This window comes from Macaca mulatta, chromosome 4, assembly GCF_049350105.2.
Source record: "Macaca mulatta isolate MMU2019108-1 chromosome 4, T2T-MMU8v2.0, whole genome shotgun sequence".
NCBI classification, from domain to species: Eukaryota; Metazoa; Chordata; class Mammalia; order Primates; family Cercopithecidae; genus Macaca; species Macaca mulatta.
Window position 1 is genome coordinate 47377048 of NC_133409.1, and position 18263 is coordinate 47395310.

Consider the following 18263-nt stretch of genomic DNA (forward strand, 5'->3'; position numbering starts at 1 on the left):
GAGGAACAGTTTAGGGCCAAGGTCATGTGCAAGAAGATGTGAGGAAGATTAGCTGTAGGGACAGGGACATAGAGGGACCACAGTGGGAAATCTCAGACTTTCAGAGTCTCTTACATTTATACATATATCTGTTAAGGGTAATGCCTCATTTTAAAAACTGTCCTGTGTTGCAGTATTCTGAATTCTCAAAATGATAAAAATTTTCATGAGTTGACCTTACCGCCTCATTCTGCATGCCTTTTAAAGAATACCATTCTTGAGTTGAGAGCAAAACCAAGAACAAAGAAGAAATACTGAAGGTGAGAGTACCTTTTTTCATCCAAGCAAGCTCCTGCAAGGCTCTGCAGCTTATTACTGTTTTAGAATTAGAATTCAGAGATAAAATGGGGACATGAATTGACATTCCAACTGGAATATTAAGTTGTATTTCTCTGAAAAAGTAACTCTTAGTTGGCTGATTGGTTTGGTGTTAGCAACTGACAGTGCCTTTTAAACAGTATGGTAGACATTCTCTTTAAATTAAATGAGCTAAAATCTTCAGCTCTGAGTTTTTTTGTTTTGTTTTATTCTTCTGGAAATACATTTAAAACAGCTTGGCCGGGCGCGGTGGCTCACGCCTGTAATCCCAGCACTTTGGGAGACTGAGGTAGGTGGTTCATCCAAGGTCAGGAGTTCAAGACCAGCCTGGCCAACATGGTAAAACCCCTTTTCTACTAAAAATACACAAATTAGCTGGGCGTGGTGCAGGTGCCTGTAATCCCAGCTACTACGGAGGCTGAGGTGAGAGAATCGCTTGAACCTCGAGGTGGAGGTTGCAGTGAGCTGAGATTGTGCCATTGCACTCCAGCCTGGGGAACAAGAGCAAGGTTTCGTCTCAAAATAAATAAATAAATAAATAAAATAAAAAGAAGAAGGAGAAGGAGAAAGAAGAAGAAAGAAGAAGAAAATAAAGTCGCTGATAAGATTAAACCTTATTTGTTACAATTTTTTTTTTTTTTTTTTTTGCTGAGGGACGTTGGAACAAGTATTTCAAGTTTTCCCAATCTTTTCTGCATCCTACAATAAATAAGAAGGCTCTGATTGAAAGAAGATGATGAAACTTTGTAATATATTTTTGCACATATCACAGGAATTGAGAAAATGAGTAATGGTGGGGTAAAAAATCCTTTGTAATTTTTAAACAAATTTTAAAGTGGGCCTAATTTGTCGCTTATAAATTATTTAAAATATTCGATGATAGATGATTATATGGTTTTTAGCCTATAACCCAGAAATAATTTAAAGAATTTGGTGATTTTGCTTTGTAACGTCAGGAAAACTGGGATTTTGGGGGGATTATTTTTTGTGAATTTAATTTATAAAAATAAAAATAACAATAGAACCCCAATAGTCTCCTCTTCTTCATTATGGGAGTAAATAATATTAATACATAAATATTTGATTTAATTCATTATACGCTGTATTGCCAATACAATTTTATTTTTTATATTTAATGATTATTGAAATGTGTGTTATTTTTGTTGTTTTGATCAATTATGTATTATAACAATTGCAGACTCAATTTTGGAAGATTTTAACACTTAGCACCTTATTTCACAGGAAATTTTGTAAAAATTTAAATTTCAATTTTCAATCTTTTGTTGCAGAGAAATGTGTTATGTTAATCAAGTAAAAATTTGAGCATACAAATCTATTCCTTTAAAGTGAAATTCTGTAGGCTAAGTAAATGGAAATATGGGTTAAAAGAAGAAAATAGTGTAAAATTTCTGACTCTTAAAAAAGAACTTTTTTGTATTTTAAAACATGATAAATATCAAGTTGCTATGATATTTTAGTTTTAAAGATATAACTATTGTCAATATTTGATGAAGTATAGAAATCACATTTTTTGTACCTGTGAAACCTTCTTGTGAAAAGATGTAGACATCAACATAAAAACGTGTTAAGGGATACATTTCTATACTCTTAGAGCATATAATAATTTTTTAAATTCCTAGAGCAAGGGAACTTTTTTTTTTTGGTGAGAAAAAAATTCAAGATTATTTTGCTGAACTACTTGCTGATTCATAAAAGCTCCATGGGCTATGTGCTACCCTCTGCCAGGAATCCTTCTGCATTTCTATTAATTTGACTAACTTTCTGACTCAGTACAAATTTTACTTCCTACAGATTATTTTTCATGACCTCTTTTAAAGATAATCTAGGAATTGTTCCTGTGTGCCCCTCATCACATGTGTTATAATATAAACATCTGTTTATCTTTCAATCTTGATTCTCCTGGAGGACAGGGATTATCTTTTTCTTTTCTTACCACCTGACACATAAATGGAATTTATAAATTCTTAATGAATGCCTCCTCTCTAAATATTACTAATAGTCCACTAAAATGTAAACTCTGTGAGAACAAGAGTATGTCTTACGATGATCATTGAATTTCCAACTCCTAATATAGCATCTAAGACATGATAGATAACCTGTAAAACATACCTGTTGATTGAGTAAATGAACTATACAGTAATTCACAGCTTTTTTTGTTGTTGTTGTTAATGTTCTACTACAGATCAATGACAAAACATAATGGAAACAATCCCAGTACTCTGTCTTAACTCATTACCTTACTATGTTTATAATAAATTTTTGATTGAGTCATAGGTCATTATCATATGATTTACACCTTGTGCCCTCTCCTTTCTAGTATTTATATCATTTCCAAAAATGATTTACTTCTGGCCTTAATGGGAATTTTCTAGTGTTTTATCACTTTTTAAAATTACCTTAATATTCCTACATTTCGAAGTTGTTTGGTCTTGTTTTCTTTTTAAATCAGGAATGAATGTTGAAATAATATATATCAAATTACTTTTGGCCATTTTTTTTTTACTGTAGTTTTTACTTTTTAATGTAGTTAATGTTTTTAACTTTTTAATGTAGTAAGTAGCAAAATAGTAAATTTTCTCATATTTGAAACATCCCTCCATTTCTGGAAAGAATCCCATTAGTTTTTGCATTTTTTTTTTTAATTAAAGTTTTACCCTTGAAATAGTTTTAGGTCCACATGCAGCACATGTAGTTGTAAGAAATATTGCGGAGAGATTCTGTGTACCCTTTACCCAATGTCCCCCAATGATAATATCTTAAAAAACTAATAATATACCCTAAGCAGAATATTGACTGATACAATTCACTGGTTTATTCAGGCTTCCTCAGTTTTACATGTATTTGTGTGTGTGTATGTATTTAGTTCTAAACAGCTTTGTCAGGTGTTGATTTCTGTACCCATTACCATAGTCAAGATAGAGAATAGTTAAGAATTCCTCTTGTAGCCCTTTTATTAATACAACCTACCTTCTCCCTTTCGCTACCTCACCCCCATTCCTTGGTAGCCAGTAACTAGTTGTCCATTTCTAAAATTTTATCATTTAAAATGTGCTGTTGGCTTTTTTCATTTGGCATACACTCTGGAGATTTATCCAAGTTTATTCCTTTTTTAATGCTCAGTAGAATTTCACGGTATGTGTGTACTATAGTGTAACAGTTCAATCATTGAAGACATTTAATTTGTTTTCAATTTGTGACAATTATGAATAAAGTGAATATAATCACATATAGTTTTTGTGTGGCCCTAATTTCCATTTCCCTGGGATAAATGCCCAAAAATGCAATTGCTAGATCATATGGTAATTGCATGTTTAGTTTCATAAGAAACCGTCAAACTGTTTTCTAGAGCAGCTGTACCATTTTACACTCTTATTGGCAACACATGCATGATAAGTGATCCAGTTTCTCTTCATTCTCACCAGCATTTTGTATAACTATTTTTAATTTTAGTGTTAATAGGTACAGTGATACCTCATTGTGGTTTTAATTTTTCTTTCCCTGATAGCTGATAAAGTTGAAAACTTCTTCATGTACATAATTATTTACCATATGGGTATCATCTTCAGTAAAATGTCTGCATGTCTTTGCTCATTATTGTTGAGTTTGAGAGTTCTTAATATATTGTAGTTATGTTATCATTTTGAGATTTTTGTAACGATGTTACTCTGGTTTCTTAGATATTGTTGAGAAAATTACTCTTTTTCCTCAAATGAGAGTTGGGTTAAAAAGGCAGCAGATTTATCGCTTTTTTTAGATTTAAAAAAAATCATTGATTCAACACAACTTTGCACTTTTGGGGGAAGTTACATTTCTCAATTTCTTCCATTAGAAAAATATTTTCCTCTTGAGCCATTGTTGATATAGTAGAGTTTTCTAGGAAATCTTTCATTTCTACTGTATTTTGAAATTTATTAGCTGAAAGTTAAAAACTTAATCTTTCTTTTCTTCTTTCATATGTCTCATAATCAACCAATCATAAAAGTTTTAAAATTGTTTTTATTTTCTCATTTTCTCTGTGACTGTATCCATACCTTAGACATTCTAAGCTAATGGCATAGCTTCCCAGTTTTTGCTTCAAACGTGTAATCCCTGTTGCCACTAGAATGATATGCTTCTAATGCTTATTGAAAATAACACGGAGTAAATGATGGAGTGGACTGTGAACATTTAGAAATTGTGTGTGACACAAGCAGTACAAATTAACAAGTACTATATCGGGAAAAAACATTTCCAGTAGATGAGTGACAAAGAGCCAATATCCCTGATATATAAAATGCTTATAAATATCCCTTAAAAATAAAAAAGATCCCCATAGATTAAAAATAGGTGTATACAACTACTGAAAGAGGGAATACTAATCATTAGCATTCATCCTAGTTAGTAATAAATGTAAATTAAAATGGAATAACAATTTTTGACTGTAAAAATATGACTCAGTACAAATGAGTATGTGGTCAAATCCTTGCTGTCATGGTTGTGTGATTGGTACAAAGTTTGGAAAGCATTTGGCAAAATGTAGAGTATCTAATTCAGTAATTCCAATTTGGGGCAACGTGTTCAGGAAATAACCATACATTTAGTAAGACCTTTATGCAGAATTTCCTGAATGATTATTTATACATTTGTGATAAGCTCAAAATAACCTAAAATATATATCATTATGGAAATGGCTAAATAAATTATGTTATATCCGCTGCATAGAAAGTAATGTAATTGTTTAAACACCACAAAGCATCTTTTATAACATGGGGGGAAGTTTACATGAAAGTGTAGGATACGGAATTATTATACATGCAGTTCCATATGTCTATCTGAAGAAATCTTTGTCTTCAGTGACCCCTCATGATTTGAGTTCTGAATCACCTTTTGTAGTTTTACAAATTAATTTCACTTTGCTACTAAAACATTAGGCACTTTGTATTGTCTCCAAGCCTTTTAACATTCTACTTTCTCTGCCTTGACACCTCTTGTCTTCCCCACTACACTCACTAGATTTTTATCCTTTGGGTACTAGCTTGAATGTCACTTTCTCTGGGAGGCCTTTTCTTAAGTCTCCTGGTTTTAAGGTGTTTCTTTTTACCATAATTGCTTTTTCATTTGCTTCTCTTTCTTCTAGACTATAAACTGAGGAAGGCTTACACTCTGCTCCAGTCTTTATTCATTTACTCTGCCTGGTAGTGCTAGGCCACTGGATATATTTACATATTAAAGAACGCCTGCTCAAAAAATGTTAGCCAAATTGACCTGAATTTTAAGGCAGTTGTGGTCACTAGAGGGAAGCATGGCCATATAGTTGTCACCTAATAAGGAAGGCAAACAACTAGCATTCCTGTAGCTGATTGGCATTTTAACAGTGCTTTCTTTCAGGATGTCGGATTTGATCCTCACAATCTTTCTAGTCCTTCTGTTACTAAGTGATTGAACCAGGACCTGAATAACCGAAGTCAGATAAAAAAAAAAAAAAGGTTAAATGAAAAATTGTTGGTAGTAGCTAGTAATTAGAGAACCAGTTATTGAGTGAGCCACAGAGTAACTGAGGGGAAAGGGAATAGTACAATCCATGACAAAAGAAAAAGGCAAAAAAGCCAGTGAAATAATCTGGGAGATTCCCTAAGTGGAGAGTGGAAAATGAAGGAGATGCTTTCTCTTAACAGTATGTCTCTGAGCTCCATCTCTTTATTTTTCTTTAATGAAGCCAGAAAATATTTGAATCTGTACTAAAAGTGGGTACTCTTACATGAATATTTTGATTCTGCCCGGTTTAGTACTGTAGATAAAGCTAAACTCGGAAAGAACTTTCCCCTTCCTTTTTCATTTTGCAATGAGTAAATGTATAAAATTTCAAGTTTCAATTTTTAAAGCTTCCTCTAGGGGGTGACATTGTAAAGTTAATAAACGTTTAGTGAAAGTATATACACAGTCTCAAGAGTCTTCATTTGTTTATATCATCAGAAAATTAAATATAGTACAGTTGTTCAGGAAGCTGTAAGTATAAATAAAGTTATTTCAGTTCTGAGATGTTACAGGACATTCAAGCAGAAAATATTAGTGTAAATGCTAAATAATAATAGATTTCTTTATTGATATATGGTAAACTACATGGATATTAGCATTAATAATCACTTGCTCATGTCTGTAATCTGGCACTGTGGGAGGCCCAGGTGGGCGGCTCACGAGGTCAGAAGTTCAAGACCAGCCTGGCCAATATGGTGAAACCCTGTCTCTACTAAAAATACAAAAATTAGCCAGGCATGGTAGCGTGCGCCTGTAGTCCCAGCTACTCGGGAGGCTGAGGCAGAAGAATCGCTTGAACCCAGGAGGCGGAGGTTGCAGCGAGTCGAGATTGTGCCACTGCACTCCAGCCTGGTGAGAGAGCGAGACTCCATCTCAAAAAAAAAAAAAAAAAAAGAACTTGCCTTTTATTATTTTTTGTTGTGGTTAATCACATAGAAATTGGATTTTAAATTCATTCAGACAAATTTAACTAAACCAATAGAGAAGCAGTTCCTTTCAGTCTTTGCTGGTTCCTGAATGATAAACTAGAGTCTATAGTCTTATTGCTTGAGTACTTACTTTTTTTTTAATTAATAAGCTTTCTCAGTGTACTTTACTGTAGCAAAGACAATAAACACACAGAATGTTGGACTGCTGTTTTATCCGTTAGCCTTCCATTCCTCTTATGTTTGTTTTGTGAACCTACATGCAAACATGAATTTTATTTTTTTTAAATTGTCATTTAATACTTTCCTTTTTGAGTAATGTCAACTCATTTTACATCTCTTTAGAAAAAAATGTAAAGTCAAAGGGGCTATGGAGTCAAATAACACATTCTTAACTTTCATTTCTTTTTTGGCATTCATAGAAGTTTAAGCATCTTTGATAAGGTTTGTCTTCTATGACAATTATATTTGGCTGTTCAAAGTGGAAGCTTATATACTCTTGAACAGTCAAGGAGTATATATAGTAGGTTTCAATGACCATGCTTGATATAAGTTCCAACTTTCACTGAAATTCTTCATTGGGCTGTTACATTTACATTTTTTATGTTTTTTTATATTTATTTTTCTGTGGCTTGTCAGGTTTTTATGTTTCTACTATTTGAGTTTTTTTTTTTTTTTTTTAACCTCAATTTATTATTGTTTCTATTTGGTGACACTGTTAACATCTTGGAGCAACAATTCTTTGCTGTCAGGGCTGCCCAGTACATTTCAGGATATTACTGTTTTAAATGGTAGTAGTACCCCCAGACATTGCATTTTAAAATGGAAGGGGAAAAAAAAAAGCCTCCACACTTTTTTAGCTCCCCCAAGAGCCAGTATAATTGAAAATCTAAATTCCCATCAGTATGGAAAGTTTATATTATGTAACTGTTAAAGATATGTGGAGTTACATTTATCACAAAAGATGCCATAACCCACAGCATAATGTAGAAATGAAGGGTGCAAACAAATTACGTGTTGCCATGTATGTAAAATTTGTGGTTAGATATAATTTTATGTATGTGTCTGAAGAGAGACATCTTGCCGGATGCAGGATACAGTGACTCTGGAGCCAGACTGCGCCTGAGTCAAATACTAACCTACCATTTATGGCCCCCCATGACCTTATGAGCTTCAGGTTTTTTATTAATATACTCAGGATAATAGTAAGATCAACTTCACAAACATTTTTGGTAGATTAATCAATTTTTCTATTTTTATATGACTAAATGAGTACATGATCCATGGTGATTACTCATTTAATATTAGTTATTATCAAGTTATTACTCCAGTTCACTGGGATCTTGTCGATAGTATATTGCTAGGTCTTATGTTTTTATCCATTATGCAACCTCTACCTTTTAATTGCAATGTTTAAAACATTTATAATTAATGTAATAAATATGTTTGGGTTTAAGTCTTGCTATTGGTTTTCTGTGTCTCATTTGTTGTTTGTTTCTTCTTTCTCCTTTTTCTGCCTTTTTGATAATTGAAGTTCTCTTCGAATTCTATCGTAGCTCCACTGTGGAGTTACTGGATAGTCCTATTTTATTTTTTTAGTGGTTGCTCTAGAATGCTTACAATAGCTTATCATAATCTACTGTCTCATACCACTTAACATATAAGGAAAGATCTTTACTGTCTTTCCCCCCATGTCCTTTGCCTATAGTTGTCATCCATTGTATTTATACTTATACTGTAAACCTTATGTATGTTTTTAACTATTCTCTTTTAAAGAAATTTATAAAATGTAAAAATAAAAATTTTCATATTTTGCGACATAAATATGATTTTTAGTACTCATCAAGATCCAAGTTTTAAATCTGGTATTGGTTGGGCATGGTGGCTCATGCCTGTAATCTCAAAACTTTGGTAGGCTGAGGTGGGTGGATCACATGAGCTCAGGAGTTCAAGACCAGCCTGGGCAACGTGGTGAAACCCTGTCTCTACCAAAAATACAAAAAGAAATTACCCCGATGGGTGGCCTGTGCCTGTAGTCTCAGCTACTTGGGAGGCTGAGGTGGAAGGATCATCTGCACCCAGGAGGCGGAGGTTGCAGTGAGCTGAGATTGTGCCACTGCACTCCAACCTGGGCAACAGAGCGAGACCCCATCTCAAAAATTAGGTAAACTACTTTGGGTAGTTTATATTGCAGTGCTCCAGAGTTTACTACTCTTTTCTTTTTTGGTGTCTGTACTATTAGTCCTACCCACTGAATTTTTCAATTCAGGTATCATCATTATTATTATTATTATTTGAGACAAAGTCTCGCTCTGTTGCCAGGCTGTAGTGCAGTGATGTGATCTCGACTCACTGCAGCCTCCGCCTCCTGGGCTCAAGCGATTCTCCTGCGGCAGCCTCCTGAGTAGCTGGGACTACAGACATGCACCACCATGCCCAGCTAATTTTTGTATTTTTAGTAGAGACGAGGTTTCACTTTGTTGGCCAGGATGGTCTCAATCTCTTGACCTCATGATCTGCCCTCCTCAGCCTCCCAAAGTACTGGGATTACAAGCATGAGCCACCACACATGGCCCAGATATTATATACATATTTTGTTTGTTTGTTTTGAGACGAGGTCTTGCTCTGTCACCCCAGGCTGGAGTGCAGTGGCACCTCTGCTCACTGCAAGCTCTGCCTCCCGGGTTCATGCCATTCTCCTGCCTCAGTCTCCTGAGTAGCTAGGACTACAGGCGCCTGCCTCCACGCCCGGCCCATTTTTTGTATTTGTAGTAGAGACAGGGTTTCACCATGTTAGCCAGGGTGATCTCGATCTCCTGACCTCGTGATCCACCTGCCTCGGCCTCCCAAAGTGCTGGGATTGCAGGCGTGAGTCACCGCGCCCTGCTGGTATTATATTTTTTGCCTCTAGAAGTTTCATTTGGATTTCTTTGTGTATGTACCATTTCTCCTTTCTATTCATTGTTTTCTTTAAATTCTTTCTATAGTTCTCTAGTATGTTAATGTCATTATCTCCTGTTTTTATTATTTTGTCATTGTTTGATCTGCTCATACTGTTGGCTTATATTTTTTCTTCTTATGGATCACATTTTCCTATCTGTTGGCCTCTTCGGTAATTTTTGACTGGCAGTAGGACTTTGTGAATTTTACGTTCTTGAATGTCTGGAGTTTGTGGTCTTTCTTTGAAGGGATTCCATCTGGCCAACAATTAATAAATTTGGAGTTCAATTTGATTCTTTTGCGTATTGTTTTTTGTTTGTTTTTAGCTTTTTTGGGTAGGTCTAAAGTAGTCTTTGCTCTAGGGAGAGTTTTAACACCACTACCAAAGTATGCCCATCTTGAACTGTCTACTGAATACCCAGTGTAACACATAGGACTTTTCACTCTCTCTCGTTGGAACTTGAATGCGTTCTAGCCCTGTGTGTGCATTGGGAACAGTTCAGCTTATTGAACAGGTTTTGTTCATTCTTTGGCCTTGAGGAGCTTCCCCCTGCACACCACATGTTAGTATTCAGCTGTGTCTCCAGGTTACCCTTATTCAGGTTTCTGGGTTGTTTCCTGCACAGCTCCCTTCTCTTTAGAACTCTACCCCTTAATGTACAACTGCGTCAGTCTCCCTGAATTCACTCCAGTGTGTTTTTTCAGCTCAAGAGGACTGTTTTCTGCTTGGGACTCCTCTTCCTGGGCCTTAGTTTGGCATGTGCTTCCAGGCAGAATGCTGGGTTGATCATTGGTGCCACCTCATTTGTTTCCTTTCTCCAGGTATCATGGTCTTCCTCTGTCTTTGTTGTCTGAAAGCTTGTTTCATATATTTTGTCCAGATTTTTTCTGTTTACACTGGGATGATAACCATAGTTACTTCATTAAGTCCAGAAGTCGAATCCGTGTTCTCATTTTAATAATCAGATCATCACTTAGTGTTTGCTATGTGTCAGCACAGTGCTAATATCCAGAATCCCAGTGATTATCTGTTTATTCTTTGGACAATGAAAAAGCCAGATATTCTTACCCTATACTTTGATTTTCATTACATTATTTAATAGGAAGTCAGGAGTGACTTTTTCTTAAAATCACTGTTATGATAGGAGTTCCAAAAGTTATCTATTTAATGAAGGGACGAGTGAAGTAAGTATTCTTCATTAGCAGGCATTCATTCATGCTTCCTTCCTTTTTCCTTTTTTATTTTTTTTTTGGTCAAATAGTGTGCCTAAATTATTTAATTTGGAAAGTAGTTGGATATATTTTGTATAAAAACTGTGTAATAATCATTGACTCAGAAAGCCCTTCACAAAGGATGATACTAACCATATAGAAGAGATCTGCAATATACTTAGGAATAGAATAAGATTCAGTTCTATTTTTTGGAATAAAGTTTGCTTTTATGTATCAATATGTATTCTGTTGAGTGCCACATTTTTTAACCTATCAAAGCCTCACTCCTCATAGTTGCTTTTATATCTTTTTGCATATGATTTTATCATGCATATTTCATAGTTTTATGTTCTTATGGATAAGCAAGGATGTGTTAGAATGTTAATGTTCAAATTCTGAGGAACTCTGGATTACACATACCTTCAGAATTAGTAAATGTTTGTTTTCTAAATGTCTCACATTAAATTAAAGTCATGTTGGAAAGTATTTAATCCTTTTGCAAATATGCTTCATTACTCATCAAATATAATATTTATTCATAAAAAGAAACACATTTCCTTGATGAAATAAATCAAATATATTTTCATATAGATGATTTTAGCTACATGTTTATTTGTTCTGTTTTTGTAGGTATTTTCCATGTTAGACATTAATTTTTCATCATATTGCTGCTGCTAGAATGAATTACTTGTCTCAGAGTTCTTTATGAAAGAGATCCCTTTTTCATCCCTGTGGCAAAAAGATGTTTTAGTGTACTTAAACTGAGTTTTCTTAAGTGAATTCAAGGAATTTTCCTTTTTATTAATAGTAGAAAATGTATCTTATGGTAAATTTTTTGTACTTAAGAATTCTTTGCAACATAAGGTATTTAGAAATATAAAAGCCAGGCCGATTTTTGTCCTAAATCTTTTAATGCTGAGAGGATCCAATTCTTCAATTAAAGGTATTACCATATAATAATGTCCTTGCAATTGCAACGACTAAATATGCACACAAACTAAGAAAGAAAGGAATGTAGGCCAGGCTAATTAAACTATATTATTATTACACTGTGTTTAACTATTAGTTATCTGGATTAGGTTAACTTCAAAAGGACAAGAAGTGGAAATTTTGTTTATATTTGTATGTGCTGTATTAATTATCTGCATGTTTGCTTAATGGTTGCATCCTGAAATGGCTGTCACTAAAGCCAAGGACAGTCTTGGAATCAACCTTATTTCTTTACTGACTGGGTTGTTCCCTATATTTCTTCCCAAAATTGATCTATCAAGTAGCTAACTCTGCTCCATGAATGGTAGGCCTCACATAGTGTTCACTACTGTGGTTAAAGGAAAAAAAGAGAAAGACCTGTGGGGAGATGACACTGTTGGTACCATCCTTCAAATTATCATTTTTTTATATTGGTCAGTGCACATTTAGATCATGAGTAATTACCTAATGTGTATGTATGTTTGGGTAAGACAGTTGTCTTAGAGATTAAAGTGTGTTTGAAATAGTCAATTGGGATGTTGGGAAAGCAAGTATCAAGCCCATTTGAGATTGATAATTATGATATTTGTAATGAAGACAATCTGTCATCAGTCTCTGCTACTTGGATGCAGGTACAGAGAAAGAGGATAGTTGGGTTTATGTATAAGTATGCTTTTGCCAGAGGGATGTAATAAAAAAAATTTAGAGGTAGAAGGAGATAGTAAAATAAAGTTCTTAAAATGTAACATCAAAGCTAGTTGCAGAGAGAAGTTAAAGGAGAGAAGACTGATAGTAATGAAGAAGTAGTAAGAAGCCAATGAACTGGAAACCTGTAGTAATGCACATAGTTGAATGTTGGAAGAAGAGATTATGTTTAGAGAGTGGGTGCTTGATGTATTGATTTTGGCAGTAGTTTGAGATGGCAATTTAATTATAGAATGACCACTGAGTGAAAGAGAGCACATAAAATTATTGGAGGTCAAGGGTCAATAAGAATTGAGAATATGGGCTGTGTTTACATTTGAATCTGATTTACTCTCTTATTGCAGAAAATCCAAAATAACAATGGGTAAGTAAAATAAGGATTTACTCTATAATTTAAAGAAAGTCTGATGTTGGCAGTACCCTGTGCTAGTGTACCAATTCCGGTAAGTCATCAGGGACCCCAGCTGATTCCAGTTTCAAGTCTACCAGCCAGCACATGGTTACCATTTTCAAGGTTGCTTTGTAGCCTAAGATAGGTACTAGGGCTTCAGTCATCTAGTATTTATATTCTAGGTAGTAGGGAACAAAAAAGGGAGAGGGTCTGCAAGATATTTCCCTGCTGTCATTCCCCCTTTTGTGGAGACATTACAACAGTCTTTCCTAACTATTTGTGGGCACATAATATTAGTGTTGGTTACATGGCCATACTTTGCTTTGGAGAATACTGGGAAATGTACTCTTTGGGCTAGGTACATTACAACTCCTTAATAATATAGCAGCTTGCCAGTCCTAAGGAGGTATGTGATAGATTTTTTTTTTTTAAGTTACTAAAGAGGACTGCAAATACAGTGATTTCTTCAAGTGATACTTGCTTTTAGTTAAGAGAGAGAAGGAGAAGGAATCAGAAAATATAGAGGAGTATGCTGATGAAAAGCAGTGGTTCCATGGGATTTTGGTAGAAGGTATGGGGGTGTGGGGAAGAGGCGTGGGCTAGGTTGGGGCAAGAAAACATCGTTCATAGTTGAGACGAGTGAGGATGCCATAAAGCAGCAATTCTCAACCTTTTGATCACCTATCCATATGAGTTAGAAAAAACATTGAACACAAATCTGCAATATGTTATGTAAACTATTTATGAATTACATTTACATATTGATGTACTGAGATATGTAAAATATAAATTTTTAAAGAATTAGATAAAATATCAATAGAAATGCTAATATTTTATTTTCCATACTCTAGCCAATTGTTTTGCCAATCCCTGGGATCATATGGGTCTCAAGGACCTAGCTAGCTTCAGTATAACTTAGGGTGGTGGCTCTCTTAGGGGAATATGAGCCACCTGGCATGGAACTGATCCCACTTTCTGCTAGAAGTATCCTCTTAAAAATAAGATAAAGGATACCTAATATTCTTTGGGAAATTTTGGCAATACAGTAAAATACAGTAAGCTTAAATTTGAGGAGGAAAGAGCATATTAAGATTTATAGATATTATCTTGTGAGAAGATAACATTTAATCTGAGATCAAATTAGAATCCCTTTGTATGTCAAAGTGATCTCCAGTGCTAGTTAGTGTGCATTGAAAGCAACATGCACTACACTGGGTAGCAGTAAATCTAGGTGACACTTTTGGAACTCTGTTTTTTTCTCTCTCTCTCCTTAATATCTAGATGGATCAAATCCTTAAAATTGATATATGGTTATGAATACATTATTAAATTAAACTTCAAGCTCTGTAATATGACGCCCTCAAAGCCTAAGCACTAAAAAGCAGTTCCTCCGGATAAAACCATTAAAATTAAAAACACACAGATATGATAAATAGATAACTGTTTCACGCATGTATTAATTTTTAAAGAGAATTTTTGACATGTAAACATAATTGTATTGGAAATTCTGAGAGTTACAGATATTCAGCTTTGTTATAAAGCTCTAGTAAATCAAACAACAATAGACCCGTAGAATAGCACAGCAGGGTAGGCAGTATACAGAGCTGGGCCCTATTATACCATGGAAACTTAATATATGATAATGAATGATAAAAATGACATTTAAATCAGTAGGACAAAATGAGCTATTCTTTCATTCATGTGTTTATCTATTCAGAAAATGTTTATCAAGGGCCAACCTCTATCATAGATGCCAGGGATACATCAGCAAACCAAATAGACTAACATCCTTGTCATCATGGAGTGTAAATTCTAGTTAGGGTAGAGACAGAATAAACACGTAGAAGATTTCATTTGGTGGGGGAACATTATATCTCTACTTCATACTGTGTAAGGAATTGCTACAAGTCAATTTGTTTAAAAGCAAACCAATTTGGCAGAAGATTATTTTATTTTGATAGCTATCCTTAATTCATAAATGAGAATATAGGGCTATTCAGTAAATACCTAATAGTTTTTTAGTGGTTAGGAAAGAAAATATAAAATCAAACAGAGTGCTTTTAGTCTTCAGGTTGATAGGAATGTAAGTTTAATAAGTTTTTTGTGAGTTTAGGCAAAATGAGTGCTTGTATATGTTGCAGATACAACTGTGTATTGATACTTTTGTTTTGGGAGCGCAGCTTAACAGTAGGTCTCAAAATGAAAAAGGCACAGAGACTATGACCCAGGAATCTCACCTCTTGGTTCCCCTGGGAACTCTCTTGCATTGTGCACAAGGAGGTATTTTGCAATTCATGAGTTTTACCATCAGTCTTCATTCAAAAATTTCGTTGCATTTTGTTGTTGCATTTATGCACAACATTAGTTATAATGAAATTTTGAGAGCTGCCTGAATGTGCTTTTGTTACCTTGATGCATTCATACTGTAGAACATTAGCACTGACACAGATCTCCAGGACATATTGTTGAATGTAAGGGGTAAATTACAGACATCGTATGTATACATCAGTGGTAACAGCAATTACCACCAGAACTGTTCACAGTTCTTATCACTGGGAAAGCAATAAAAATTGTGGTGTCAGCTATTTAGGTTTAGCCTTATCTCAGTTGTTTTTATTAACTCTTTAAAGAGAAGGTACATTTATTCAAAGAGAGAGTATATGTAAAATTACTGTAGCAATTCTTTCTATAAACTGCAGTTCAAGTCTTATTTCCTACTATCCCAGATTTTGTATATTTTGTCAGTATCACTTATTTGGCATTTGGCAAGTGCTCTTGTACATATGGTTGTTTGCTGTGTGCTTTGTCCTACCAATTAAATTATAGTTGCCTTTGACAGCTTAGGACATACCTCGTCATTTTTTTTTTTTTAACATAATGCCAGAAGAGAAGGCCTTACTTGATAAAAAAAAAAAAAAAAAATTATCATTATGGATATCTTGCATTCTTTGAATAATATTTTTGTGCTTTTTAGGTTTATAACTTCCATAGTAAATCAGTTTTATTTCTAAATGTACTTGAATTTTAAATTATTTATTAGCAATTATATCTTAAACACTCGTAAACATGGGTTTTTAAAAATGAAATTGTTCAAATTATCTTTTCTTTCTAGGTCGTTTATACGCAATGCAGACTGGAATGAAGATCGATAGTAAAACTCCTGAATGTCGCAAATTTTTATCAAAGTTAATGGATCAGTTAGAAGCTGTAAGTTGAACGCTAATCATTTATTTTCTGGTTATGGTTAAAATACCATTTTATTCATTTGTGTGTCTGTGTTGTCATTTTAGTTCTTTCCCTTGGCAACAATCAACAATGCCATTATACCTGAGGAAAAACTAGACATAAGTTTTTTTCAATTATTTGCTGTATACTTCCAGAGGAGTTATGAGTGTTAATTAAAGTATGTTCAAATATCTTTGCATATGCCATCATATCTTGTTCCACATTATTATAGATAGCCTTTGGCTCATCCTTTTATAAGTGAAAAACCTTTTCTTTTTTTTTTTTTAAATTGTGACAGGGTCTCACTCTGTCACCCGGGCTGGAGTGCATTGCAGTGGCGTGATCTCTCAGCTTGCTGCAACCTCCACCTCCCAGGTTCAAGCAATTCTCCTACGTCAGCCTCCCAGGTAGCTAGGACTACAGGCACACACTAAACGCACCCAGCTAATTTTTTTGTATATTTTGGTAGAGACGGAGTTTGACCTTGTTGACCAGGCTGGTCTCCCACTCCTGACCTCAAGTTATACACTCACCTCAGCCTCCCAAAGTGCTGGGATTACGGGCATGAGCCACCATGCCCAACTGTGAAAAACCCTTTCTAACCTTCCCTTGCAGTTACATGGGTGATTAATTTGGGAATCTTAATATTTCTTGTAATAATGAAATAATAGGGTGTGTATTTAGTGAAAGGAACAATGAAGGAAATGATGCCAATTACTTATCTTTTCTTCCTCCCTCTCTGGGGTCCCAGGGCAAGATATTCTTAGGGTTTAGGCATCCCTCCTAGCAGGAAAGTGGTAGGTGACTAATTAGTCACCTTCTTGAACCTAATATAACTTCACAGATCACTGTAGAGGTACTTACTGAGAAGTGCCTATTGGATTGGATATCAGTGCACAAAGACGGCAGTGCCAACCTTAGTAGTCTACAGTGCCTACCTGTAACTCCTGGACTCAGCCATACCTGGTTTCTCTTCTAACAAAGTCAGGGTACACTCATTAATTCATCTCCTCCAAGACTGTTACATTAATAGTCGTGATTTACTTTTTATTTGCTTATTTAGATATCCAACCTCAGGAGAATTAGAAACCTATTTATTCTATCAGTTGTATTATTTTGCTTTGAGAAAATTTAGACAAAAACCAAAATGAAAACACTTTCAGCCCAGAGCTTTTCATTGTTTTTATTATTTTTATGTATTTTTAGGAGGTTATCATTCAAACAAGACTTATGCGAAGACAGAACTTCCTACCTAGTTGTATAAAGCAGCCATGGGCAGTAGTGTTCTCTCACTTGGTGTGGCTCTCTGGCTTATTGACTCCGGTCATCTGCTACTGTTAACTACCCAAAATCAGCCTCATGGCAACACTGAGGAAATTCAGCTGTTGCTGGAGCCTATCTGGCCTTCCATTTCTACAGCTGCTTCTGTAGATACAAGATAAATTTGAGTACTCTCTTTTTAGGGAATGGGTTGGGGTAGAAGGGAGAATGTTTCTCACACATAGCAGTATATTTGTAAAATCCAACTCTAGCATTTTGTATAGTATAATGTCTCTTTATTAACTTCACTGTATAGCAGTAGTAGCTCGGATAATAGTTCTTGGATAAGACAAAATTCAAACAGATTTCTGAAGTGTAAAATCACATTTATGAAGGGACTCATCAGGAATTTATCACTACGTACATTAAATGACAGGTAGGGTAAGTTTATTCCATGGTGAGGGCACACTATAATGTTTGCATTACAGTTTTAAAACTTCAAATATATTATGTTTTTGCTGTCAGATATTTTCTGATGAAGATGAGATGAAGTGGCCTACTCTCACTAAAATTATGCTATAACGAAATCTGCCTTTACAAATGATTTTGCAGTTTAGATACATAAATTACTGTTATCTGTGGGGATTTTTTTTTTCTTTTTTCTGTTTTGTTCAGGATAAACATAGATAAAATTGCCTTAAATTTCAGCGTTAAATCTCTTCTGGACCATAAGTTATTCTGTT

The 18263-nt window shown here is 34.7% G+C and overlaps 1 protein-coding gene across 2 annotated transcripts in view; it reads left to right on the top strand.

The window, feature by feature from the left end:
• The window catches only part of VTA1 (vesicle trafficking 1), a 79043-nt gene that overhangs the window by 3910 nt on the left and 56870 nt on the right, over positions 1 to 18263 (top strand). Inside the window, exons 2-3 of one of the 2 annotated variants that reach the window (XM_077998557.1) lie at positions 174 to 299; positions 16148 to 16242. In XM_077998557.1, the coding sequence (XP_077854683.1) occupies positions 16162 to 16242 (81 nt within the window). In that variant the 5' untranslated portion in view covers positions 174 to 299; positions 16148 to 16161. 2 annotated transcript variants of the gene reach the window in all.